The sequence below is a fragment of the Pimephales promelas genome, chromosome 10, assembly GCF_988280905.1.
Source record: "Pimephales promelas chromosome 10, fPimPro1.hap1.1, whole genome shotgun sequence".
In the NCBI taxonomy this organism is placed as follows: Eukaryota; Metazoa; Chordata; class Actinopteri; order Cypriniformes; family Leuciscidae; genus Pimephales; species Pimephales promelas.
This window is the reverse complement of record NC_142778.1, coordinates 35,852,449-35,878,340: the sequence shown is the minus strand read 5'-3', so window position 1 is coordinate 35,878,340 and position 25,892 is coordinate 35,852,449. Positions and strand designations below refer to the sequence as shown.

At 37.0% G+C, this 25,892-nt stretch overlaps 3 protein-coding genes and 1 long non-coding RNA gene across 8 annotated transcripts in view; 3 read left to right on the top strand and 1 right to left on the bottom strand.

Annotated features, from left to right (window-relative positions):
- Nucleotides 1-796: 796 nt before the first annotated feature.
- LOC148977448 (uncharacterized) lies at nt 797-1,827 on the bottom strand. Of its 2 annotated transcripts, none has more exons than XR_016145409.1 (2): nt 1,688-1,827; nt 797-1,268 (listed from the first exon to the last, which is right to left on the bottom strand). It is a non-coding gene; the product is annotated as an uncharacterized LOC148977448 (long non-coding RNA). The 2 variants fall into 2 exon arrangements; XR_016145408.1 differs by having other exon boundaries at nt 797-1,264; nt 1,688-1,818.
- A 329-nt stretch (nt 1,828-2,156) lies between these two features.
- Nucleotides 2,157-9,881, top strand: slc33a1 (solute carrier family 33 member 1). 3 transcript variants are annotated; one of them, XM_039684170.2, is made up of 7 exons: nt 2,157-2,248; nt 3,343-4,126; nt 4,705-4,907; nt 5,716-5,900; nt 6,175-6,292; nt 7,534-7,749; nt 9,111-9,881. In XM_039684170.2, the coding sequence occupies exons 2-7, from the start codon at nt 3,385-3,387 to the stop codon at nt 9,276-9,278; spliced, it is 1,632 nt and encodes a 543-aa protein (XP_039540104.2). In that variant the 5' UTR covers nt 2,157-2,248; nt 3,343-3,384; the 3' UTR covers nt 9,279-9,881. The 3 variants fall into 3 exon arrangements, with proteins under 3 accessions (XP_039540104.2, XP_039540105.2, XP_039540103.2); XM_039684171.2 differs by having other exon boundaries at nt 2,187-2,267; XM_039684169.2 differs by having other exon boundaries at nt 2,187-2,402.
- Nucleotides 9,882-11,036: 1,155 nt separating this feature from the next.
- On the top strand, nt 11,037-19,767 carry miso1 (mitochondrial inner membrane subdomain organizer 1). 2 transcript variants are annotated; one of them, XM_039683795.2, is made up of 5 exons: nt 11,037-11,171; nt 11,340-11,399; nt 12,585-12,738; nt 14,561-14,721; nt 16,904-19,767. In XM_039683795.2, the coding sequence occupies exons 1-5, from the start codon at nt 11,064-11,066 to the stop codon at nt 17,162-17,164; spliced, it is 744 nt and encodes a 247-aa protein (XP_039539729.2). In that variant the 5' UTR covers nt 11,037-11,063; the 3' UTR covers nt 17,165-19,767. The 2 variants fall into 2 exon arrangements, with proteins under 2 accessions (XP_039539729.2, XP_039539727.2); XM_039683793.2 differs by having other exon boundaries at nt 14,558-14,721.
- A 1,156-nt stretch (nt 19,768-20,923) lies between these two features.
- plch1 (phospholipase C, eta 1) overlaps nt 20,924-25,892 on the top strand; it is a 107,281-nt gene continuing 102,312 nt past the window's right edge. Inside the window, exon 1 of the mRNA XM_089116547.1 lies at nt 20,924-21,078. The gene's annotated coding sequence lies outside the window, so the exon portion shown is untranslated. The remainder of the gene's footprint in view (nt 21,079-25,892) is intronic.

The following is a 25,892-nucleotide window of genomic DNA, read 5'->3' as shown; positions in this document are numbered from 1 at the left end:
AAAGTATGTACTGATTTTAAGTGAAAGAACATACTACTTGCCCTGGCCTGTACATATGCCGTCAATCATCTTATCACAATTAAAATCCTCCACATTCAATTTAATTTAATATCCTGAATTTTCGGAGAGAAATGTAGTAGCCGTCGTGGGTCTTTCTTTCATGCAGAGATCTCTGTTAGATAAAATTGGATGTCGGACATAGGCTGAAACCAACAAATAGAATAACAAGTCCATATAGAAAAGAAAGGAGACTGTCAGGTTCGCTAAAAGAGTCTATAGAGACAAACAACTCCATTCATGAATATACCACATGCAATTCTCCTTATGGATAATAACTAGCACATGTCTTATGAGTGTGTGTACAGTACAAGAAATGATTTATAGACAGAAATGGATATGCAAGCATATTTATCCTAACAATAATTATCCAAGATGAACCTATACAAGGCCCAAGTATTACAAAGTTTCAGGAGAACCTGGTATTTCTATAGGCTACTGTCGGTTCACACAATTCAATGTCAAAAATTGTGTCCCAAATAACGCAGTATACACTATACACTTATCATGTACTAAAGGTTATTTTGTCATTCAACATCAGAGAGAGACTGATAGCTTGTGTGTATGTATACGCATGTACATACACACACATACTTTTGCAAATTTTTATGTTAGATGCGATTAATCGATTTGACGGCACTAATAAATATATAATAGCCTACATATGCACACACATGCTACATTAAAATGTAAAGTTTTATGCTTCACTTAGTCATGTGACACCATAAATAAAGACTGGTAAGGCTGGAGAAATGTTTTATTCGTACACTTGTAACTTTTCATTTATTACAGCCATCAAGCATGCACAATACTGGACAAACATTGTTAAAAAGATCAATTGCAAAAGCAAAACAACTCAAATAAGACAAATGTGTTTGGTCACTGTCCCTTAGTTCCCTTGAGTTTTGTCATTTGGGATATACACATGGCTGTGGTCCAAGCTGGTGTTGAAGGAATTGTCCTGATACATCCCGCACAATCCGAGGTGTTGTGAGAAGGTCTGGGATATGGGGTGATAGGAAGAGGGCGAGGATTCAAACGTCGCTGATCGAGCCCCGTAGTCGCTGGATGTAGTTTTAAACATCAGGTTCTGAGATCTGGCTATTGCCGGATCTTCAGGTGATGAGTGAGATCCTGGTTTGTCCATGCAGGAGAACACTGGATTTCCAGGATTAGCACACTGATGCTCGGGATTTGACATGACTGACTGACTGCAGGCGGAAAGCAGAGGACAGTGAATCATCAGTATAAGTTAGCCAGTAACTTAAACCATACTTTTTCATTGGCCGCTGTTTAACGTTAACTTTATTTTCCTTAGTTTTGATGTTATTAAAATATGATTTTAAGAGGATACTAAATGCAATTGCCAGTGGTAATATTAACCAGAATGTATAAATACAGATAATTTAACCCGTTAACTTCCAGGAATTGGTCTCCATTTTTTTTTTTTTAATGTAACTTTCTTTTAAAATAAATTGCACTGTTTATTATTTGATCTTGGATGAGGATGTGCTTTCCTGTATCTGATCTTTCCAATATTACATTTCAATGAAAAAAAGATCAATTTAATAATAAAAAAGGTAGGTATTTAAAAAGGGTATTTTTAAGTGTAAATTAAATATAAGCTTACCAGTTTTACAGCGAGAGTGGACGTTCAAACTCCTGTGTTGTAGTTTCGTCTCTATGGCAATGACCCGGTCACGTTAGCGGTGCGGACCATAAAGTAAACATTTCATACTTCAACTAGATTTGCTCGGACATACATACATAAATACTAACAGAACAAAGGCTAAAGCTCTCCATCATATATCATAATATATACCCATAATTAAAGTCACTACAGTGACAGAAACATTTTGGGAAGTTTCCTAATGAGATGAGACATCATAATACTAACTTCTCAGAAGTAAATATCAACTCGCATTGTCGATTAACCACAGAAACTGTAATACTCGACAACGACACTGTTATATTAATATAGATTAATGTGTCGGTAAACTGAGAAATCTATGCTTGGACGGATTATTTCTCTGTGTAAATAATATGAAACCGGGCGGAACTAAAAACGAACGCTGTAAGACACGTCAGCTGAAGCTGTCGGACACTTTTAACTGACGCACCGCTCCGGCTTCCTCCTCACTTCAGCAGTCAGGTGTACTCACAGCGCTTCCCTGCGTCTTGTACACACTAGGTACAAGTAATATTTTCGTGTATGTTTTTGTCTCAGTAAAGTGCTGCTCATTTGAAGTCACAGAACAGTGTGTTTTCCCGTCATTCTTATAACATTGTGTTCATTGATTCATTAATGTCTTGGCTTGTCATGTGGATTGTCATCATAGTGCAAGGTAACCATGAATCAGGATTATTTCTTCCTCTTCTTTATCATCTCATGGCTACCTCATCCTCTCGTTTTGAGTATGTCTGATGATCAAACTCACTGTAAATGAATATCTTGCACGATAATGTCTCGAATCTGATGTTATGTTTTTTCATCTTTACGTCACGTGACATACGAATCATTTATCATCTTTCATGTGTTTTAATGTCAGAGAGAAATGCACACTTGTCTTTCAATAAGATCTAATGCTGTTTAATTTTTTTTTTTTTAGAGATCGACTGATATTTTATTACCGATACCAATTTTTTCCATGTTTATGTGCCTGATAACCGATATACAGAACCGATATTTATTTAGCCTATATTTTGGTTTATTTCTATTTTTGACATTATAACAACAGCACTGATCTGAACAAAGTGTGTCTAGAGATTGACTGATATTGATATTTTATTACCAGTACCAATTATTAGCATGTTTATGTGCCCAAGAACCGATATACAGAACTGATATTTATTTATCTGTTGTTGTTTTTTTCTATTTTTAACCATTATAATGATTATATAACTGTAAACAATGATAACAAACTGTTTAACACTTTTTAAATACTGTAATTTCTGCACTCCCGCCCTGTATACAAAACAAACAATCAATAAAAAGAGGGCAATAAATGTATAAAAAATAAAATATATATATAAAAAATAATAAAAAATATAAAAAATTATATATATATAGTGCACTGTCACTAAAGTATCTTTTTTAAATAATATCTGTGCTTTAATGCTGGTCTTGTACGCAATTGCCATTTATCCCTGCAATCCGATATTACAAAACCGCTGCCCGATTATGGGGAGATGCTGAAATATTGGGAAAAATATCGGTAAAACCGATTATCGGTCGATCTGTAGTTTTTCACAGACGACTGTTTTCATTGCTTTTTGTACATGCAGGTGTTTTAAGGACATATTTGGATTGATGCCTGGCAGATTAAAATGGAGGCGTCTAAATCTGTCGCACACAAGAACGGGAGGCAGCGGAAGCCTGCGATGTCCAACTCAGACATGCGTGCAAGAGAGTCCAAGCTAGAAATGGAGGATGACGAGGAGGCCCTTCTTCAAACCTCAGACCTGGATGATGGACAAGCGAAAGCGTCTAATGGGATCAACGGAGAACTGAGCAATGTTGCACTGTTATTATTCCTGTATGTGCTTCAGGGAATTCCTTTAGGATTGGCCGGGAGCATCCCTCTCATCATGCAGAGTAAGAACGTCAGCTACAAGGACCAGGCGTACTTTAGCTTTGTGTTTTGGCCCTTCAGTCTGAAGCTGTTCTGGGCTCCTCTGGTGGACTCGCTGTACGTGAAGCGGTTTGGAAGGAGGAAGTCGTGGCTGGTTCCCACTCAGTACCTGCTGGGTCTCTTCATGCTTTACCTGTCGTTCGCGGTGGACTCGATGCTTCAGACGGATGGACAGAAGGGGCCGGACGTGATCACGCTGACCGCTGTGTTCTTCATGCTGGCGTTCCTCGCTGCCACGCAGGACATCGCTGTCGACGGCTGGGCTCTTACGATGCTGTCCCGGGAGAATGTGGGTTATGCTTCCACCTGTAACTCTGTGGGTCAGACGGCCGGATACTTCCTGGGAAATGTGCTGTTTCTGGCTCTGGAGTCTGCCGATTTCTGCAATAAATATCTGAGGTTTGAGCCGCAGGAGCGGGGCATTGTAACGCTCTCAGGTATATGCAAATGTTAGAGTCATTATTGTTTGTGTGTGTTTTGGGATTAGTACGATTTTAGTGTGTGTGAGAATGTATTTTTTAGCATTAGTTGGATTTTAATATTTCAGTGACATATTAATATTTTTATTTAGCTGTGATGCATTAAAATGCTCAAACGTGACAATAAAAACATTTAACTTGTTACAAAATATTTATATTTTAATTCAATTCTGTTTTTTTTTTACTTTAAGAATCCTAAAAAAAAAAAAAAATCCGCTTATCCTAACCAGCATTGACGATGAGTAAATATTTACTTTATAATAAGAAAGATTTATTGAGCATCAAATCAGATTGATTTCTGAAGGATCATGTGACACTGAAGACTGGAGTAATGATGATGCTGAAAATACAGCTTTGATCACAGGAATACATTACACTGAATACAATATATTTGAATAGAAACATTAAAAACGTGAATATATATATGCTACCTTATCTTTTTTCAGTATTAAAACAGGCCAAAATAAATGAATCATGTGAGTCGAGATGCAGGTTTCCTGATACTTTGTACTTTGTTCTGTTCTGCTCCGTCTCAGACTTCTTGTTTTTCTGGGGGATCGTGTTCATGGTCTCTACCACTCTGGTCGCTGTCCTGAAAAAGGAAAACGTCAGACACCATCACACCAAGAAGAAGCCTAAAGAGGAGACGCAGGGTGTTATGGAGACTTACAAACTCTTGCTGTCCATCATTAAAATGCCCTCAGTCTTTACCTTCTGTGCTCTACTGCTAACTGCTAAGGTAATGTCACTGCGGTCCGCCATCTCCCTGCTTTAACAGCTTTGATTGTTTTAGTGATAGATAAATAGATAGATATATAGACAGACAGACAGACCGACAGATAGACTGACAGACAGATAGATAGACAGACGCATAGACAGATAGATAGTTAGATAGATAGACAGACAGACAGACAGATAGATAGACACATAGACAGATAGATAGATAGATAGTTAGATAGACAGACAGATAGATAGATAGATAGACAGACAGATAGATAGACAGACACATAGACGCATAGACAGATAGATAGATAGTTAGATAGATAGACAGACAGACAGACAGACAGACAGACAGATAGATAGATAGATAGATAGATAGATAGACAGACAGATAGATAGATAGATAGTTAGATAGACAGACAGACAGACAGACAGACAGATAGATAGATAGATAGATAGATAGATAGTTAGATAGACAGACAGACAGACAGACAGACAGACAGACAGATAGATAGATAGATAGATAGACAGACAGACAGATAGATAGATAGATAGACAGATAGATAGTTAGATAGATAGACAGACAGACAGACAGACAGATAGATAGATAGATAGATAGACAGACAGATAAATAGATAGACAGACAGATAGACCGACAGACAGATAGATAGATAGATAGAAAGCTTTTTATTGTCATTTAGAGTGCACATATGAACAAAATTCTGTTCCATTGGCTCATAAAAATATAATAAAAAATGCTACAAAGTGCATTAAAATATAACAGTAAACAGGGATGATCTAACTCGTCCCTCTCGGCCTCTTCTCAGATGGGTTTCTCTGCAGCGGACGCTGTGACGGGGCTCAAGCTGGTGGAAGCCGGCGTTCCTAAAGAGCAACTGGCTCTGCTGGCAGTTCCCATGGTGCCTCTGCAGATCCTGCTGCCTCTGGTGATCAGCAAATACACCGCTGGGCCACGACCACTGGACGTTTTCTACAAGGCCTTCCCATTCAGGTACTAACAATCCACACAATACAATACAAGAGGATTGTGTGTAGCACGTTAAAAACAACTGGTGTTGACCAAAGTATATGAAGAAAGAACAAAAAAATGGAAAACCTATGAACTAAGGTGAATTATTTTTTTTTTTTTTAAAAATTGAAAAAAGATACGTTTTCAAAGTGGAATTAAAAATTGACAAAGTTTGGGCAGATCTGATGTACTCATGCATTGACTCTTGGTGTAAGCGCTGTGTGAACAGTAATCGTGTGGCTTGTGTTCCTCGAAGGCTGCTGATTGGTCTAGAGTACGCCCTGCTGGTCTGGTGGACCCCGAGTGTTCGGCAGGACCAGGGCTTTCCGCTGTATTATTACGCGGTTGTTCTGCTGAGCTACGCCGCACATCAGGTTAGTTCACATGCATGTGTCAGCAGTTTCATTCATTCAACATGCACCAATGCTACATTTTTCTTAAATGTTATAACCATTTGTTAACAAACAAGTATGCATTACTTCGATGAGCTCATTGTTTCTGCCTTAATTTATTACATTGTTTAAATTAATACATTTTTTGTGTATATGTACATTTCTGAAATACATAACTTAGCAGATCACTCTAAAATGTAATATTTCCTGTATAGCTTTGCTGTGAAAAGCGCTATAAAAATAAATGTGAATAATGTTTTATATCTTTTATAATAAATAATATTGAATTCTATAACAATAATATATATACAAATTAAATAATAATAAAGAGAAAATCTATAATATAATAAGTGTTATTTTTAATTTGTACAAAATGTCAAGAAAAATCACACACATTTTTGCATCTCTATAATCATGCTTTTAAGATTAGTTCAAATAATAATGTAATGGTAACACTTTACAATAGTCTCATTTGTTAACTTTTGTTAATGCATTAACTATCATGAACTAACAGTGAGTAATATATTTGTTATGGTATAGTTAATAAAATTGCATCTTTTCATTGTTCATATTAGTTCACAGTGCATTCACAAATGTGAACAGATACAATGTTGGATTTTAAAATTCATCAAGAAATGTGATTAATATTAACTAAGATTAATAAATGCTGTAGAAATATTGTTCATTGTTAGTTCATGTTAACAAATTAAACCTGATTGTAAAGTGTTACCAATATAATTAATAATCATATAATATAACAATGACATAATAATAACTCACAAATAAATCGCATACACACACGTTTACTTTGGTATTTGTGTATTTAAATATATACAAAATAATAATTGCATATATATTTACATATCTAGATATTATGTATAATATTATTATATAACAATATATTAAAAATCTATTTAGAATAATTATATTAAAATCATATAATATAACAGTACATTTTTTATATAAATGTATAAAAATAATGTTACAAAATGAAATAATAAAGAGAAAACCTGTAATATAATGTTATAATGTGTATATATGTAAAAAAAAAAAAAATAACTATCAGGATAAATCACACGCATACATTTATTTACATATATTTTACTATATAATTCTATATTGGTATACATTGATATACATTTTATTTCATGATGTAATATTATTAAAGTGATTCATTGACTGTTTAGAATGTAATGGGGTTGGATTGTCTCTTCCTCCACTAGGTGGCGCTGTACAGCATGTATGTGGCCTGCATGGCCTTTCATGCCAAGGTCAGCGACCCAGTGATAGGTGGCACCTACATGACCCTTCTGAACACTGTGACGAATCTAGGCGGGAACTGGCCCTCAACTCTCGCTCTATGGCTGGTTGACCCGCTGACCTTTAAGGAGTGCCAGGGAGCGCCGGGTCAGACGTGCGGATCGGCTGAGGAAGCAGGGGTCGGTATCTTTATACTTCCAGGTGTTCGCTATTTCGTAGTATTTAAACGGGTGGTTCAGGATTTTGGACATCGGACCTCATTTCCAAGTGAGCCTGGGTAGTTTAATTTCTAACATTATTCTCTCAACAGACATTACAGCGATAGTCTGGCGACTGGCGTTATAATTGATTTGCTTTTGGTGTAAAACTGTTATTAATGGCAGGCTAGCAGTTACCGTTGACTCGCGCTTGCCTAGCACTGGCGAACTATGCAACTGGAACTAGGGCTGGGTAATAAATATTGATTTCTCGATATTAATCGATTCTCATTTTTACGAACCGATATCGGTTCTTAAATCTCAAGAATCGATTAGTCATCCTGTTTCGTTTGAATGAATGGATCATTGTATCGCGGCTGCGTGCATCCAAAAACTCACAATAATCTTTGTCCTTTGTTACTATTGATATGAAACAAAGTCTCAATTTTCAAATTACGTCCATTTTCTTTAGAAATTCAAAAACATAAATAGCGTTTTGGCGCTGTGGCGTGAGATCGCTCTGGAGAAGCAGCAGCGTTGATCTCTCTTCCGGGTTAATAATACCAGTCACAGCGCCAAATAAACATGAATGAGCATCTGAAAGTGTGTTAAAGATAGAGGACAACTTATCGAAATCCGTATCATGTCACATTGATTCGCTCAATCTGCGTTTCAACCGCGGATAGACGTCAGTTAAACAGCTTGTAATCAATGTATCGTCATATTTACCTCAGAAAACCCACATCAACTCATTAGTCAGCTAGAAAAAATAACTCCAGAGTGGAGCATTTTGCTAAATATATACACCATATTACATATGCATTATAATCTTAATGTTCTTCAATATTTAATGCATATTTGAATAACTATGGCAAGTTTTTATGACAGCCACCATTTAAATGTTTATATTTCATATAATCTTATTATTATAAAAATAAATAAAAGTGTAATTTAAGTGTTTGTATAGCTACAAAACAGTTCATTATTACCTTCATATTAGGCTAATGAAGCCTATAGGCTACAACTAGACTCCCATAGTTTACAGCATTAGTTAAGAGATTTGATTCCCTTGAGAAAAATTGCCATTTATTGTAACTGATATCCAAAATAATTGATATTGAATCGAATCAAATCGAAATCGAATCGAATTGCAAGCTTGTGAATCGAAATCGAATCGAATTGTGAAATTTGTCTCAATACCCAGCCCTAACTGGAACAACTGGATGAAAATTTTGTGAAAACCGTCTCCACTGATAAATAACACACAGGCCTGATGTCCAAAATCCTGAACCACCCCTTTAAGTGTGCCTCTACCTTTTAACCTGTTCTTATATTGTCTTCAGCTCTGTGTCCGAGAGGGCGGCGCGTGTGTGACGACACTGGACGGTTACTATGTTGAGTCTGTGGTGTGTGTTCTGATCGGTATCTGCTGGTGGATCTTCTTCGGAAAGAAAATGAAGCGGTTACAAGAAGAAAGTCCCTCTGCGTGGCACTGCAGGGTTGCCAAATAAGCGTGTCCTGGCCTCTCTTTCCTCCTCTCAGAGTCTCTGCTTATTTCTGTCACACTACAGCAGGCCTGTAGACCGGCTTTTAACTCTTTGAGGACTGAAACAGATGAATATACTGTACTATTAAATTATCAGCTGCATATGCATTCCATTATGCACAAAAAAACTTGTTTTAATTTCAAATGTAAGATGTAGATATATATGACATTCACTGCTCGGTTGCCTATTTAATCAAGCGTTTGTCTTACAAATACTTGAGGTCTTGTGCCTTGTGCATTTTTGGTTTTAGTATGATGCAGGTTCAACAACAACAACTGTGTTGTTCTGATATCAAACATGAATTATGAAGCAGTTGCTACATGCACATTTCAGCTTTTTTTGTGTTTTTTCTCCTAAAGAATTGATTCTAATTGAGCACTTCAGGTGAAATGTTCACATTTTTTCACCCGATATTGTTAATGAAACTTGTTGGAGTCCTACTGAAATTTGTTACAGAGATAGAAAAGTTTAAGTTAAGTGTGTTCTTGTTATGTTTATAAATCACTGACTTTAGCAAGGCCAGGAAAAAAATCTTTCTCTTATACAGTCATATTTTTTTTTGTTTGGTATTTTTATGGCCAGTGCTTTTAATGCAGTTTATGTAGGGTGACCGTATTTTGATTACCAAAAACCATGACACTCGGCCCGGCAAACAGATGGGCCTACTCAAATGATACTCGAAGTTTACTCAAAGATACCTTATTAATTTCAATACATTTAAAGTAGGTTATGCCTCCTCTGTCATGTATGGATAGAAAATGGTTATATTGTTATATGAAAACAGGACATGTCCTGGGAAAACAGGTCAGTTGGTCACTTTTGGGACAACAATTTTTGTTAGCTCTAACAGAATCCATGGCAACAAAATGAATAATTAGATTTTCTATAAATTATTTTGGGTATGTTTACATGACAACGATTCACTAAAAACTGGAAAGTATTTCCTTTGCGTTTCAGGCGACAGCGTTATAAAAATCTCGCGGAATGAAACACATGCACTAATAAGCATGCGCATGATGTTATATTTAGTACAGATTTGTGTTTTTGTAGTTTACACAAAAGTTTTCAAAACGATCATATAAAACCCGTTGTCAAAAGTGTGATTTAGTTACCCCGAAAAGCCGTTGTCGTGTAAATGAGCGTTAAAGTTTCCAGTTTTTAGTTGAATATGGTGTGGTGTAAACGCCCCATTAGATATTTAAGCAGTGAAGCGGAAAATATGAAATAAAGTTCGTCATTGATCGACGTGAATATACAATTTATGAAAATCGTTCACCCAAAAATGACAATCATCTTCATCTTTTCCCTCAAACCTGACTAGTGTTTAACGGAAAAAGAAAGCTGAAAGTTTTAAACAACATTTTTGAGTAAAGTATCCCTTTAAAATACTGTACTGTACCGATAAACATTCACTTTATTTTTGTAACGCTCATTAAATATCCTCTTTTATTGTTTAAGGTCATATAATGAGGAGAGAGGGTAGTTGCAGTGATTTTGGACTGTTGTAAATACTTGTAAACTGTTTAAAGGGACGTTTTTATCAACATTCCCAAAGTATGTAAAAAATTAAATAAATAAAATACAATAAAGGCATTTATACATACAAACAAAATACAATGAAGATTTGGTTCAGTCATTTGAAGATTTCTGTATGTATGTGAAATAAAAACTTGTTTGTCTATTTTGGCCTAGCTGCTACCCTTTAACAGTGGGCGGGGCTTCGTTTGTAGTTCTTCCTCTATAAACAACATGCCGTCAGGATCAGATACTGCAGACGTGAACGAGGACAATAAACCCTCCAAAAATGTCATTGCTCATATATCACAGTTTGCAGACGATAACTTAACTATTGTCCGGGTAAGTAGCATATCTGACCAGTACATGCCATCTGGTTTCATTGTAATAGTGAAGAAATATGACTGTCCAAGTATCGAGTGTAAACCACAAGCTATAAATGTCTGTTGCTAATGCAGGACACAGTGTTATATTGTTTAATCTTGTGACATGCGAATATTTCATCAACAGAACATCAGCACATGTCTCGGCATCGCTGGGGTTCTCATCATAGCGAGGAGCATCAGGCTGGTAATGCACATACAGCGCTTTTCTTCCACGCACTTCCTGACACTCGACATTGGCGTTGTCTGTAAACAAAAAAAATAGTAGCCACGCCCCAAACTCAGGCTATTGGTTGATGTTCGCAGAGCGTCGTGTCCCGTTGTACTGATTGGCTAAAACGCCTGGACACTTTTCAAACAAATCCTGCAAAGTTTAAATTGATTATTTATTTTAATTTAATTTACATTTATAACGCTACACTTTCTCCTGTCTGGCATATGGCTCTCACAAAGACAAGTTACTTTTATATATCATGACTAGGCTTGCCAAGTCTTATGTTTTTCACAAGACTACAAACTTTGATTTTCAATTCAATTCACTGCGCTTTTTACAATACAGATTGTATCAAAGCAGCTTCACAGATCAATAATATTGTTGAATAATTAAATGTCCCCAACTAAGCAAGCCAAAAGCAAGGCAACAGTGACATTTGAGGCAAAACAGTTTTGGAAAATCAGATAAAAAGACAGGACATGTGTGTTCTTAACGGTTTTAGTAAGCTAAAGAGCTATTTTGGAGAGTGTTGCTTTTTTTACTCTCTACAGCATCATGGGTAATGTAGTTTTTCACCAGGAATTCCGCTGTCAAACTTTTTTTTAATAAACTGAAATAACAACCTCGTAGCTGACAGTAGTTGACGTCTTTTAAGTTATCATTCAAAATCTCTCTAATGGTGTAATTTATTGTACATCATCGTGGGTAATGTAGTTTTTGACCAGGAATTCCGCTGTCAAACACGATTATTTTTTAAAAAAATAATCTGAAATAACAACCTCGTAGCTCACAGTCACAGTTGTGTCTTCAAAGATTTATAAGTTATCATTCAAAATCAATTTCTTTATGATGATAATGGAGTTTTTACTTCCGGAACTGTTTGCAAATAGATTGTATTCCTTGTTCAAGAAACCGACGAAGACTTGCCAATCTTGATCATGACTATTTATTTACTGGTATCTGTCAGGTAATTGGGACATTGTTTTTCTGATATAAAAAACAGCTACTTTTAATAGTTGTCAATGGGGAAAATGCCATCTGTCAGTGTGACAGTTATTATAACTACATCATGATGTTATGCTGCCATTCACCAGCAGAGGCTCCCAATGCCCTGCATGGATGATATCAATGTTTTATTTCCCCGTGTTCGCTCTGCAGATTACAAGATTCGCCTCTGCCTCTGATATTCCAGCTCGGTTCATTGAGAAGAACATTAGCATCAGAGGAAGACTGAGAAACATCACCGAGAACGGGCTTGAAGTGGAACACCTTCCGATTTATGTCCCTTTGCTCAGTCGTCTCCAAACTAAACGTAAGGGGACACACACACACACACACACACACATGACCCCCTCACGCACTTTAATTAAATGTTTTATCAGTAGGCCTGCACAATTATTGTACAGCTGTCACAGGGACCACCGCGTACATCTGAACAGCTGCTCTCAATTATAACTCAATCTTTAAAAGCCCATTTCTCTTAGAAACAGTTTTCATAATTGTGTATCTCCTGCTGTGTCGGAAAATGTCGAGAAGTTGTTGTCTTCTTGCTGCTGTTGTAGAAGTAGGATCAAAGCCCATTCATCTTATGAGTCTTTTAACTTCATTCAGTGAAGCATAAAAGATTCTTCTCTCCCGTCGTCCTGATGTTTCACTCCTAATTTTGCAAAATGCCGATTTATTTAGTTTTAGAACTGAATCAAATTGCTGCTGGGTTATTAACATTTGCACATTTACAAGATCATATTTCAGTAAACCAGTTAGTGAAGGGAGGCAGTCAGTGTAATTCAATTATGCACCAGCCATGCCTTCAAATTGAGTTTAGATGTGATCTTAATGTGCCTTTTCTAACACTATACCCGTTGGATAAGGGGATTATATTATATATCTGTCAATGTCACTGTGATTCACAGATGGCCGTTTTAAGCTTGACCTCGTGGAGCTTGTACCATATTATCTAGCTTTCTCCTGCGTTGATTTCACGCAGCTGCCATTTTGAAATCGAAAGCGAGGTTCCGGTGGGAAGAATCCCGAAGTACAGATAGAAAACAAATGTACCAACCTGAAGCTGCTGCCGCGATTTAAACTATTAAATGTTAATATCCAATATAGGATATGTATATAGTTCGTTCCTTAAAATGTATTTAAAAATTTAACTGTATAGTCTAAACTATGAAAGAAATGTATGTACATTTTTAGAATAACACATTTCTACATTAAACACAACACGCCACGATATGATTTAAAGCGACACTTCCGGTTTTCTTCCCACTGGAGCCATTTCAAAATGACGGTTGCATGAAATCATATGAGGAAATTAGTCTTGCTCACATAACAGACCCCTCAGACCCAATGTAGTCAATAGTTTTATCCCTTAAAACTCATCTTTGATCATCAAAATTACATGTTTAAGCTTTTTTTTACCTGGAAAAAGAATTATTCACACCTTAAAATATCTTGAATGTAACTCGACACCCTCGCCTCATTTAGTATACGTAGTTCTATATGCTAAAGAGCCCCGCCCCTACTCACTCGCTTAGCTCAGAGATGCACTCGTTGACGATCACACGTTGATCTGATTGGTTACAAGGTCGTTTGTGACGTCAGAAACACCAGTGATCTCAAACCGTGTTTTTGAGACTGGCTTTGGTTCACTACAGAAAATACTCAGCAATGCTGTCGACTTATGAATTTACACTTGGTTTGTCTTAAGCATATTAAAAACACCACATAGATGTAAAAGCTTGATTTTCATCACAGGGGGACTTTAATGATTTTATTAAGAAATACTGAATCTGTTGTTGTGTAAATGTGGTGAGCAAAGGCATGCTCATATAAATACCATCATGTTCACACACACAACGCCTCTGCACTTACTCCTGATTTATCTCAAAATGTGAAAAGCCGTCAGTCAATAAAGACAAAAACAAAGTTACTTGAGTTACTTATTAAACAATTTTGTTGTAAATTTGTAGTAATGTGTTACTTCACAACTGGAGTTACTTGAGTTTCACCACAGAGGGACTTTAAATCTGTGCTTATAGTGGCTCCGTAAACTATTTTCCCATCGTAAATGCGCTTTGAAATGCTCTTGTCGGTCGAGTGTTTGTGACGACTCGTCCTGACTTCAGCAGGGCAGTCCGTGAGCGTCCTGGACGTCCGTCTGGCCGGAGTGGAGATGACCTCAGAAGGGCACGACTGGATCGCTCAACAGCTGAAACCAGCAGAGACGCTGTGGCTCCGACTGATCGCTCGACAGAACCAGACCATACACTGCCTCGTGTCAGTTAACAGGGTGAGAGAAATCAGCACACACACACACAGTCAGATGCCACCATGATAGTTGTTAGCTTGACAAATGAGAGGAAAAACGGAGGAAAACGTCTTTTTGACGGCACGCGTCATATCATTACGTCTTAGTGCACGATGTAACTACAGAAGAGTCAAGTTTTAAATAGGAAAAATATCGAAACTCTTTGGTCAGTTTTTTGAGAAACGCTAATGGTCTTCTCCACTTCAGTGATGTATGCTAAGCTATGCTAATAGTGGTACCGCCAGAACCGGAGATCGGCTGAATCGATTCAAAAAACGGTAAAACTCAACAGTTTAACTCTGGGGGAGACGTAAAATGAACCTATTTACAAAAAAAGGGTGGAGTATCCCTTTAATATTTTTTTTGTCGTGACCATTTAACCTTTTTGAATCATGTCCATGATTGCGTGTGTGTGTGTTACATAGCAAGTGCCACGTTTCGTCCCATTCCAATGAAGTAAAACATTCTACAAAACCAAAACATTAAAAATGTCAAAAATTAGGTTTAAAGCTACAATATGTAACTTTATTGGCCACAAGAGGGCGCCGTTTCCACCAATAACAAAGGCGTATGTATGTGACGCAGTGACGAGCTGAATGATGGGACTTGCGGTCAAGCTGATGGATCTAATAATGTTTAAGGATTAGTAAAATCACTCATGTTTTTTAACATTACAGTGGTATGAAGCAGGTCGCGATTGCTAATAAGATACATATATCACACGCGAGTCCCGTGGATATAAAGAAATAAGGAAATTTCATCCAATTGAAATTGAACTACACGCAAGTGCTGGATTACTCACACAGGTCAGTTTATTAGATGAATTTAACTTGTGAGGGAAACGCAGCGCTGTTCCACTTGGTATACCGTTACACTATCACACTAAACGGCATTTAAATGCGTGTTAGTTCGTTTGCTATACGAAACTAGCAGCTAGATCAACATAAGGATAACATACTGACCATATTCTAGCATTTTATCATGTCAAGCTAACGTTATAACATTGATTTGTTTTATGTACATTTGCTCACCTGTCTAATAAAGCTGTAAAGTCGTGACTCGTGAAGTTCTGTCAAGTGGAAGTCAGTCTCGGACGCTAGCTCTCGGCATCTCAAAAACATCACGCTGATATTGATCCTCATTTTAGTTCTCCTTGTTTTTCCCAAAGTCTGCTTGCCATGGTCTATTGCTGTGTTCAAGTCATCTCGTATAGATCGTAATTACGAGTTGAACGCCACCACAATGTCGTAAATACCAGTGGGGAGCTCGGGATTTTCTTTAAGCCCCGATCTGTACGAGTTGGGGGCGTGTCAGTGAGAAACGTTCATTCAACGTCTGTTGACGGTACATTTTAATTGAATTTCAATGTTTAGTCATTGACATTGTAAGGCTTTTTCATTTATAAAGCAAGCTCTCTGCACAAAATATGATATCATTATAATATAAAAATTATACCTAATGATAGAGTTTACATTGGCTTCATAAGCTAATAAAAAACATAAAAAGAAAAACACACCTGATGCTCATTCTTTGTTCTTCATTTTTTTTATTAGCAGAGTTAACAAACCTTGCTGTATTTTCGTGTAATTCATTAAAAGAAGGTACACCGCCATTTTGCTCCGACGAAACTGACTTGAACGCACCTCACGTCGTAAACACGACTTCCCACCTCGTACGTACGAACTTCCCAGGAGGACTTGAACGCAGCATTGGTTTGAACGAAACAAGAACTGGGTGCCGCTAAACGTTACTCACTACGCAGTTGTCCGCGTCTGTCGCCATGGTTACGTCATGGCTATGGCAGTACGAGCGGAAACGAGGATAGCCGAGGATAGTGCAGGATAGCGCGGATATTGCGTCATTGACAGGCGACATTTTTTTCCGGGACGGCAACTTATTTAAAATTGGAATTTCTCTGAAATAAAAGAACTTTGGAGACTTTTGGGATATTGTAAGTACACAACTGCAGGAAATATATCACACTGTGCAAGTGATTTTTGGATATTTTATTACAAAATTCTTACATATTGGACCTTTAAAGGTCAAAATCTAGTAATAAGGAAAACATGAATGAAAACTAAATGTGGGGAACCTTGTAATAAAATGAATGATTGTATAAATGACGAAATATATCATCTAAACGTTACGCTGTTTTTCCTTCTAGGGCTCACTCTTTAACACTTGTGTGAATGAGGAACTTTTGCGGCGTGGTTTGGCGAGGACGTCTCCTCTCGTGGGTCTGGACCCTCACTCTCGGATCTCCTGGAGTCTCTACAAGCGCTTGATGAGGGCCGAGAGGAAAGCGGAGAAGAGAGGGAAAGGCCTGTGGAAGGAGGAGAGTCGCTGGGAAGTCTTGAGGAACAACATCCTGCTCGTCTCACTTAAGAAACTCTTCAAGTGGACATCACGTACTGAGGAGAAGTGAAATATCCAAGGTTGGTTATGCGTCGTAGTATTTATCCTTAGGGAAGCAGCACTTTCACGTGAGAAATTATGTCGTTATTGACCCAACATGAAGACTCTTAACACCATCCGTGATGTCACTCATGCTGTCATAATATTCCCGACAACCGGAAAGCCTTTGTACTCTTCCCTCCTCCCATAAATCCATATCCCACAGACGTCTCGGGTTTTCTGTTTCCCTGGGGAGTTGGGGGAGCGCTTTGTCACGATGACATGGCAGCGGGGGTCTACCGATGAGACAATGAGGAGGAGGAGGGATCCCCATTACTATAGAAACACGAGGGCTCCTCATTCTCAGGGTCCTAAAGGCCTTCAGACTCGGAGACGGGACTCGAAGGTGCTTGAATCGTGTCACTGCACTGACGCTATTAGATAAGAGCAAAATCTGAGCTGAATAACGACGCTGACTTTGCAACATGGACACTGTTATCAAGTTCTGTGCAGCTGCTTATGCCGGAACAGATTCATGTTTAATGAACGTTGCAACAGTGACACTGTTATTGAACTGAATTAAAAGTTCATTGAGCTGAGCAATGAAGACATTTATCTTGTGTGGAGATGAAATCAAATTTGTTTCCTAATTAATTACAGTTTTTTTCCATTATTTACACACATTTTCTGAAAGCATGCCTCATGCTCTCAGAACTCTACACACAAATAAAAAACACACACACAATGGGCAAAACCCCTCAATTCTCCTGCAAAATGAAGTTATTTCTACTCAAAATATATACTCTTAAGGCCAATTTATACTTCTGCGTCGAGGGTACGCCGTAGTGTACGGCGTTGGCTTCGCACGTAGGCGACGCCGTTGTGAGCATTTATACTTCTGCGTTCAGGTATTGGTTGCTCTGCAGTACTGCTCCGAAACGCTAGGAGGCGGCGGAGGGTTTTAATGTTCCACTGTGTTTAGATTCCTCGCGGCTAGGTTACTACAAGCAATAGCGACTGAAAGAGAGTGGATCATGTTGGAGTTGGAGCTTATTGGGGTGAAAAAACAGTTCATTTTAGTGAAATTACTAAAACTGAAAGGCAGAAATGAGAGAAGACGTCGGAGGAGATGGTACGTGCGGAAATGCGTGAGAAGGTACGTGCGGAAATGCGTATGAGGAAATACGACGCTACCAAGCCGACCAATCACCGATCTTGCGGTCCGCGTCGTCGCGACGTGTAGTTACATTTTTGAAGAGGTGCGCGTCAGGCAACGCGGAAGGGTACGCGGTATGGGACGCGTCTGTGCGTATGCTACGCCGTACCTACTGCGCGCACCCTACGCAGAAGTATAAATTGGCCTTTGTTGTCATATCACTTAATGGCATTAACATGAAACTTTGTTTAGTATATAGACATATATACTAAACAAAAGTTTGTTTTTGTGTATATATATATATATATATATATATATATATATATATATATATATATATTGGATGTGATAAATCTCAATTAATCGATATAGGCTATATATGTATTAGGGCTGTCAAACGATTAATTGCGATTAATCGCATCCAAAATAAAAGTTTTGTTTACATAATATATGTGGGTGCACTGTGTATAATTAATTTGTATACATATAAATACACACACATGCATGTTAATACTACAAAAAATATAAAAAATATTATTTATATATAAAATATTTAGATATAATATAAATTATACATAAATCTATAAACAGTATACACATGAAAATATTTCTTAAATATATAAAAGCATGTGTGTGTATTTATATATATAAAATAATTATCCACAGTGCACCCACATATATTATGTAAACACAAACTTTTATTTTGGATGCAATTAATCATTTGACAGCCCTAATATATATATATATATATATAAAAATAAAAAATATTTCAAGCTTAAATGTTAAACGTAAAGATTTTTATAGTGAATATATATTAGTTCTGCATGTACCAACTAAATGAGTTAGTGTACTTGCGTTGTATTACTGTTGTCTCTAAGGGATTCCTGGTGGTTTCATTTTCTTTATCAAATGAAGAAGAGGAGCAAACAGATCACTCAGCCAATAAGAGCGGACCGTCTCCGGGCTGGTTAGTCTGAGCTTCACTAACCTCTAATGGCCCTCAGCAGTGAGAGCGCAGGTCCTCTGGTAGGCTTTTGTCTTTCTCCTCAGTTCTCAATGGCAATAGTCTATCTATTCTAATGGGCACGGGAGGGAGGGTGTGTGTCCTGCCCCCTCCTTTCACTTTTTTTTTTGTGCAAATGTCCCTTGTGGCCGTGGCAGAGATGCTGGACTGTAATTGGACAGCCGGTTTGAATTGTAAGGTGCATTGGGTCTGAGTCTAGCAGACTTTGAACTGAGACTCAGCACATGGGCGGATACACAGGAGAACCCTGTGGAAACTGTGGAAGGACTGATGGATGAGAGATGTGTGACAGGAAGATATGCCCTTTGTGTTCACGTGGGAGAGGGAACAGAAGAGGACAGAACTCCTCTCTCCTTGTCGTATCAAATTATACACTGGGAATTGTGAGCTCCTCAACTGATTTTACGTCTCTCTCATGTTAGGTTTAGAACAAAAATAAACATTTCTTTAGAAACAAGGTAGTGTCCTTCTTACACGTTACATGGATAACTAAATTATACACACAACTAACCCTAAACCAAACCCTATACACTGTAAAAAAAAATTGTAATCAAAACATTTTTTTTCTTATGTCAAAGCAACTTAGAGATAATTTATGTAGTTCAGATAACATAATATTTTGAGTTTCTGGTGATTAAATTAATCTCCTTCATTGTATTAACTCAATTTTTCCATTTCAATGAACTTAAAATTTTAAGGCAACCAGGTTACTTTTTTTTTTTTTAAGTTAAACCAAACAATATTTTTTTTACAGTGTATGTTGTTAATTATTACTACACAGTACGTAAATGCATAATTACACTGTTACACTGACACCTTAAAATTAAGGGTTACACTTTATTTTAAGGTGTCATTGTTACAGTGTAATTATATATTTAAGTTCTGAGTAATAATAAGCAACATGTACTTCCTAAAGGTTTTACATTTACATTTAGTCATTTAGCAGACGCTTTTATCCAAATCTGAGGACTAAATCAAACAAGTCATTTGTGAAGAGGCAATAACAACACAAGAAGTGCTCAAAATACAAAGTTCAAACGCTCGGGGTACAAGTGAGGATTACATTTTTATTTATTTATTTATTTATTTTTATTAAGTGCTCACGGACAGATTAGGATTAAGATTTGGTTACTTGCTTGTAATTTTGGATAATTTACTGTTATGGTAAGTATGTAACAAGGACACACTGTAAAATAAAGCCTTATGTTTATTATTAATTAAACAAACATTTTTTTTTTTAAATATTGTAACAAGTATTAATAATTATACGTCGTACATTATGTATACACAATGACATTGTAAAGCACATTGATTGTTTTAATTGTGATATATATATATATATATATTAACAATTAACTTTTCAAACACCTTTCAAAGTCCACGTGTAATGTCTCAATGTCTGAGTTTTGGTGTTGAAATTATACGCTTTTAGGAACGATTTTTATTTTATTTTTATTATTTTTTATTTTATTTTTTTTTTTATTACTAGACTACTAACCGATTTCGGTGGTTGTCAGTCCGTTCCGCGGATCCGCGCCTGGTTTTGCGGCCGCTCCTGTTGACTCCGGTCAGTCCCGATCTTTTGAATGAGAGCGGAGACTTACAGTTAACACACAGTAAACACTGCTTTACATAGGAAGGAGAAGCCTGGAGACGCGTGTGTAGAGGAGAATACACACACTATGTTTAGCCTACATGAAAAGAGTCAAGGCTGACTTTGTACCCAAAGCGGAATTATAAGCAAACTCTCGAGTCAGGAACTGAAGTAAGTGATTTGTCTCGTTCTTTGTTGAGAGCAGGTGCACGTTTGAACGGAACCAGGCGGAAGAAGTTCCACTTTTCCGAGTTACTTTTCCTTATTCTCAAGAACTGTGATTTATTTTATTTTTTTAAAGTGGCACGCTGCCTCAATTGTCTTTTAACTCGGTTTGAGTTTTAATAGTTATATATAAATCGAGCATAATTATATGCAACTCTCTCTTAACAAAACCAAACCCTAAACCAATAGTAATGTCAGTACTAAAATGTATAATTAGAGTGTAAAAAAGACTGTGACCCTACATATAGTTCATTTATTAGTCACATCATACTACACTCTAAAAAAATGCTGGGTTGGTTTAACCCAATTTTGGGTCAAAAATGTACGAACCCAGCCGTTGGGTTACATTTTTAAACTGCATTTTTATAATTGTCCATAATTGACCCAAAATTGAGTTAAAAATAGTCACATATGGTTTAGAGTTTGGCAGATACTTAAAATGACATGATAAATGCATTACATATCGAAAGGGTGGCATAAAAAGCAAATGGAGGGCTTTATGTTCAGAGGGTAAGTATAGTAAGTCAAAACACGTTCAAACACATGTTGACGTTGTAGGCAGGTGAATTTATCTCGGTGTGTGCTGTTCCCTGAATCCTTAACAACCACTGTTACTCATGTCATGTTCAACATTTCCCCACATCCAAATATTACTCACTTTAACCAGATAAATATGGACCTAGAATGATTGTGTGTGCCATTTGTCTCTGCTTTGAAATGGAGCCCAATACCTTGAGGTTCAACCTATTTGATATCTCTACAGTACTGATTTAGCTCAAAAAGTAAATATCATATATTCATAACTCACTGTTATGTTGTCTGCATGTTTACATGACCTGAGTTTGGCTCTACAAGACGCCCCCAGATGGAGAATCACATTAGTGAAATAAATGTCGGACGTCACACACTTGGGAAAGGTTAGGCTTTGCAAACAAGACAGTCTTGTATTTGTCACTGCAAAAGAGCTCGTACGCATATTTCTGTGTATTGGAACGCGTGGGGTAAAATGACTCCAGTGTTTTCCAAGCACGGCGTATCATTTTCTCCCCTGCTCGGGTGTAGCGTGGGGTTGGCAAACAAGCTTCTGTGTGGAAGCGGAGAGCAGATTAATTATTTATCCTTTATTCTCCGGGAACAGAAGACAAGACATGCTAGCTGTATTCTTTGTGTTCTCAGCATGGCTTCAGTGAAGTTAGTCCTTGAAACGGATCCCAGTGTCTGTCACTTCAGTTCTCGGTCATAGTAAATGTGCCTGCCACTACTGTACAGATCGGCCAAAGCCATGAAAGTTTTAGTGCTCGATTCTTTAAGCTTTTTACAGTGTTGGGTAAGTTACTCTAATTACTAGTTACTAATTACCTCTTCAATAGTGTAATTAGAATACTGTACTAATTACTCTCTCTAAAAAGTATTTAATTACTTATAATTACTAATTACTTCTAAAATCCCATATCAATCTCAACCAGCTGAATAATACAAGGATGAACATGAATCTGTTTTAATTCTTTCAAATAAATACTATAAGATTGTATTAATTATCCTTAAACTGACCAAGGTGGAGAAGGTTACATTATAAAAACATACTTTTTAGCATCAGACAATACATTTTGATGTTAAATGTATCAAAATGTATTGATCTCATGACATTTCACACTTTTTTCATACATATTTTACAATAATTCGTACAAATTTGTACGAGTGCGGTCGTAATATTTAGACGCCTCATAAAATGCATACGAATCGCTGTGAGATCGGATTGATCTATTTACCTCAATTACATCAGAAGTAACTGTAATTAAATTACAGATAAATTAAGAGTAATCCCTTACTTTACATTTTCAAGGGAAAAGTAATTAAATTACAGTAACTAATTACTTAGTAATTAGTTACACCCAACACTGGCTTTTTAAGTCTACGTTCAACTTTGAGAACAACCTTTTTTTGCTTTCCTGATTTCAAGCCGAGCGAATCAGCCAAAAAAAAAAGGTCCGAAAGTATAAGACTTTATATATCATCTATTTCCAGTCTATGCATACTTGATTTCGACATAAAAGGTGCTCACGTCTTTGTAGAACTCATATTTATGTCAGAACGACAGCTGTAACGTCAGATGCAAAATGTGAGTGCGTGGCAATGTAATGGATATGATAAAGTTGAGATGTTTGGTCTTGATGGAGTAGATCTGCTGTTGCCGCTTGATGTCATTGCATATAATGAAATGCATATACTTTTTTTTAACATGGGAAAACATCAAGCATGTTAACCATTTCTGTTGCATTTTTTAAAAATAAAAAAAAATAGGGCTTAAAGGTTGCACATGAAGCGTTTAAATTAATATATAGCCAATTATTTCTACTTTACTTTGGTGAATACATGTTATTTGTAGATATCTTATAGTAAGCAGCCTATGTTAAAAAATTTGTGAATCATTCATAACAAAGTCCTTCTTTATTCTAGCTTTATTGTTAATAATCATGTAGAAGACTCTGGGAATTCACTGCATGATAGGTGGAGTCGTGGGTGGATGTAGGCGAGGGGTTCAGCAAAGTGGGCACTGAATACAAAAGATCGAAGAGATCTACATATACATACCAATATTGTGTCACAAAGATAACCAATTGGGAGAACACCACTGTCAAACATGTTAGTGACTGGAAGAGAGGGATGATAATGCAGAAACACGAGTCAACAGTTTAGCTGGATTGATAGGGAGAGTTTAGAGAGGGTGTCCACTCTCTCTGCAAGCTTTACAGTAGGAGGGTTTGAGGGGTCACGGGGTCAAACCCTACCCCCACAGTTACATCTATTTTAAGTGCTGTCACCCCAATCCCCTGTGCTTAAACCATCTCACACTCACTGATTTATTAATGACACCTCTTTACTCGCATACAAGAATCACAATGGATGCAAACTTAAAGGGGTCATGAACTGGGGTCTTTGAGGTCCACTTCCTCTATAATGTAATATTTAGCACAGTATCTCAAATGTTGGTTTGATCGTTCTGAAACGCCTGAACCAAAGTCTGTCATTTGGTTTAATTCCCTCCAGAAGCGTCTCCTACATGACATTTATTGCATGCTGTCGTTTCTGATGTGGGAAATAACAGCCATTTCCTACATCCTTGTAACAGACGCGTTTCTTCCCTGATTGCACCAACTTTCATTTTTATTACAGAGGTTTTGGACCAGTTTCCCAGGATGTTATGATTTTGTTCTCTTGAACACATGGAGTGGAAACGCTGATTTATTCGTGAATGTGTAATGCGATATTGCAGTTTGCCCATAAGCAGAGATGTATAGTAACGAAGTAGAACTACTTAAGTACTAAAATGCTGTATCTGTACTCTACTAGAGTATTGTTTTTTCTCATACTTCTACTTTTACTTCAGTAGGTATTTTCGATGAATTTAATACTTTTACTTCGTTATTTTTTTAACGTTCTGCTAGTTACTCGTTACAATTATAAAAATTTTACGAATCATTCGTTGCAAGTTGGCTTTCATGCTGCCTAAATCGCTCGCCAGTTTTATAGGGTAATGGTATTGATTGACACAGACATTGTCAACTAATGCAGGGGTTGTCCTGCAATGGCCGCCAAAGCAAATTTGTATCCCGCCAAAGCGCGTTATTTGATTGCTAGTTCAAGCTTTTGACAGCTTTCTTTAATAATTACATGACACAATACTTGTACTTTTACTTTTAGTACTTAAGTAGTGAATTTTAAAATAAACTACTTGCAATACTTAAGTACAAAAAATGTTGAATACTTCAGTACTTCTACTTAAGTGTGGTGCTTAAAGAGCACTTCAACTTCTACTCAAGTCACTTTTTTGATAGAGCACTTGTACTTTTTCTCAAATCCGGGTTTCTAGTACTTTATACATCTCTGCCCATAAGTAGTTAAAGGGATACTCCACCGTTTTTTCCTATTAAACTATGTTATTCCCTTAGCTAAGACGAGTTGTGTGTGCACTAAATTAGGATCCAAATGAATGAACTGGTTTGTTCAGGGAAGTTATTTTGTGTCACCATTCTTGGTCGAGTTACACTACTCATGTAACTGTATTTAAATAGGGAAAACGTGGAGGTGTTTGGTCGCTTCTCTGCTTGGATCCTAATGAATGAACTGGGCTAAGCTAGATTGATTTAGTGCACGCACTGAGACGAGAGAGGTATGCATCAACTCATCTAAGTTAAATCTACAATACCTAAGATTTTATGCCGCTAGAGAGCGCTACATTCAAAACAACAACAACGGCTTTGCTTGATGACGCCGTGGAGGAACGCGGAATGATGGGAACTGTTGTTTTCAACTCCACCGTGGATAAATCAGTCAGACGGGAATCGAAAATTAGTTGTCATGGATGAGGTAAAGTTCGATTTCTATAACTGTTGCGTTCAATGACATGCTTGTTTTTCATTAAACTGAAATAACCGCAAGAAAAGTAAGCTTTAAAAGTAAATTAGTTATCACAGATGTTAGGGGAAACACTTTTCAGATAAACGTCGTTTTCTAAGATACAGCCAACAGTATTCGCGGTGAATATGAACTTACGATTTCTCACATCATAAGCATAGACAACAAGACATTCTAACAATAATACTAATTGTTTTGCATGGTTTACTGACATGAAATTTCAATACAGAACACGGTGTTACTCACATGTCAAGTAAAACACATGCAAGATCGGCATCTCTTTCTAGTTAGAGTTTTTCACAAAGTTCTCTCCATTTAGGAAATGCCACACCGATGTTGAGCTG

What these genes read in the sequence shown, in the direction of transcription:
- miso1 (XM_039683793.2), top strand. Translation starts at nt 11,064, where the DNA reads ATGCCGTCAGGATCAGATACTGCAGACGTGAACGAGGACAATAAACCC. An exon ending in CAGTCGTCTCCAAACTAAAC is followed by an intron (nt 12,739 to 14,557) that starts GTAAGGGGACAC and finishes TCCTGACTTCAG; the next exon opens with CAGGGCAGTCCGTGAGCGTC. An exon ending in GCCTCGTGTCAGTTAACAGG is followed by an intron (nt 14,722 to 16,903) that starts GTGAGAGAAATC and finishes TTTTCCTTCTAG; the next exon opens with GGCTCACTCTTTAACACTTG.
- slc33a1 (XM_039684170.2), top strand. Translation starts at nt 3,385, where the DNA reads ATGGAGGCGTCTAAATCTGTCGCACACAAGAACGGGAGGCAGCGGAAG. An exon ending in GGGCATTGTAACGCTCTCAG is followed by an intron (nt 4,127 to 4,704) that starts GTATATGCAAAT and finishes GCTCCGTCTCAG; the next exon opens with ACTTCTTGTTTTTCTGGGGG. An exon ending in TACAAGGCCTTCCCATTCAG is followed by an intron (nt 5,901 to 6,174) that starts GTACTAACAATC and finishes TGTTCCTCGAAG; the next exon opens with GCTGCTGATTGGTCTAGAGT.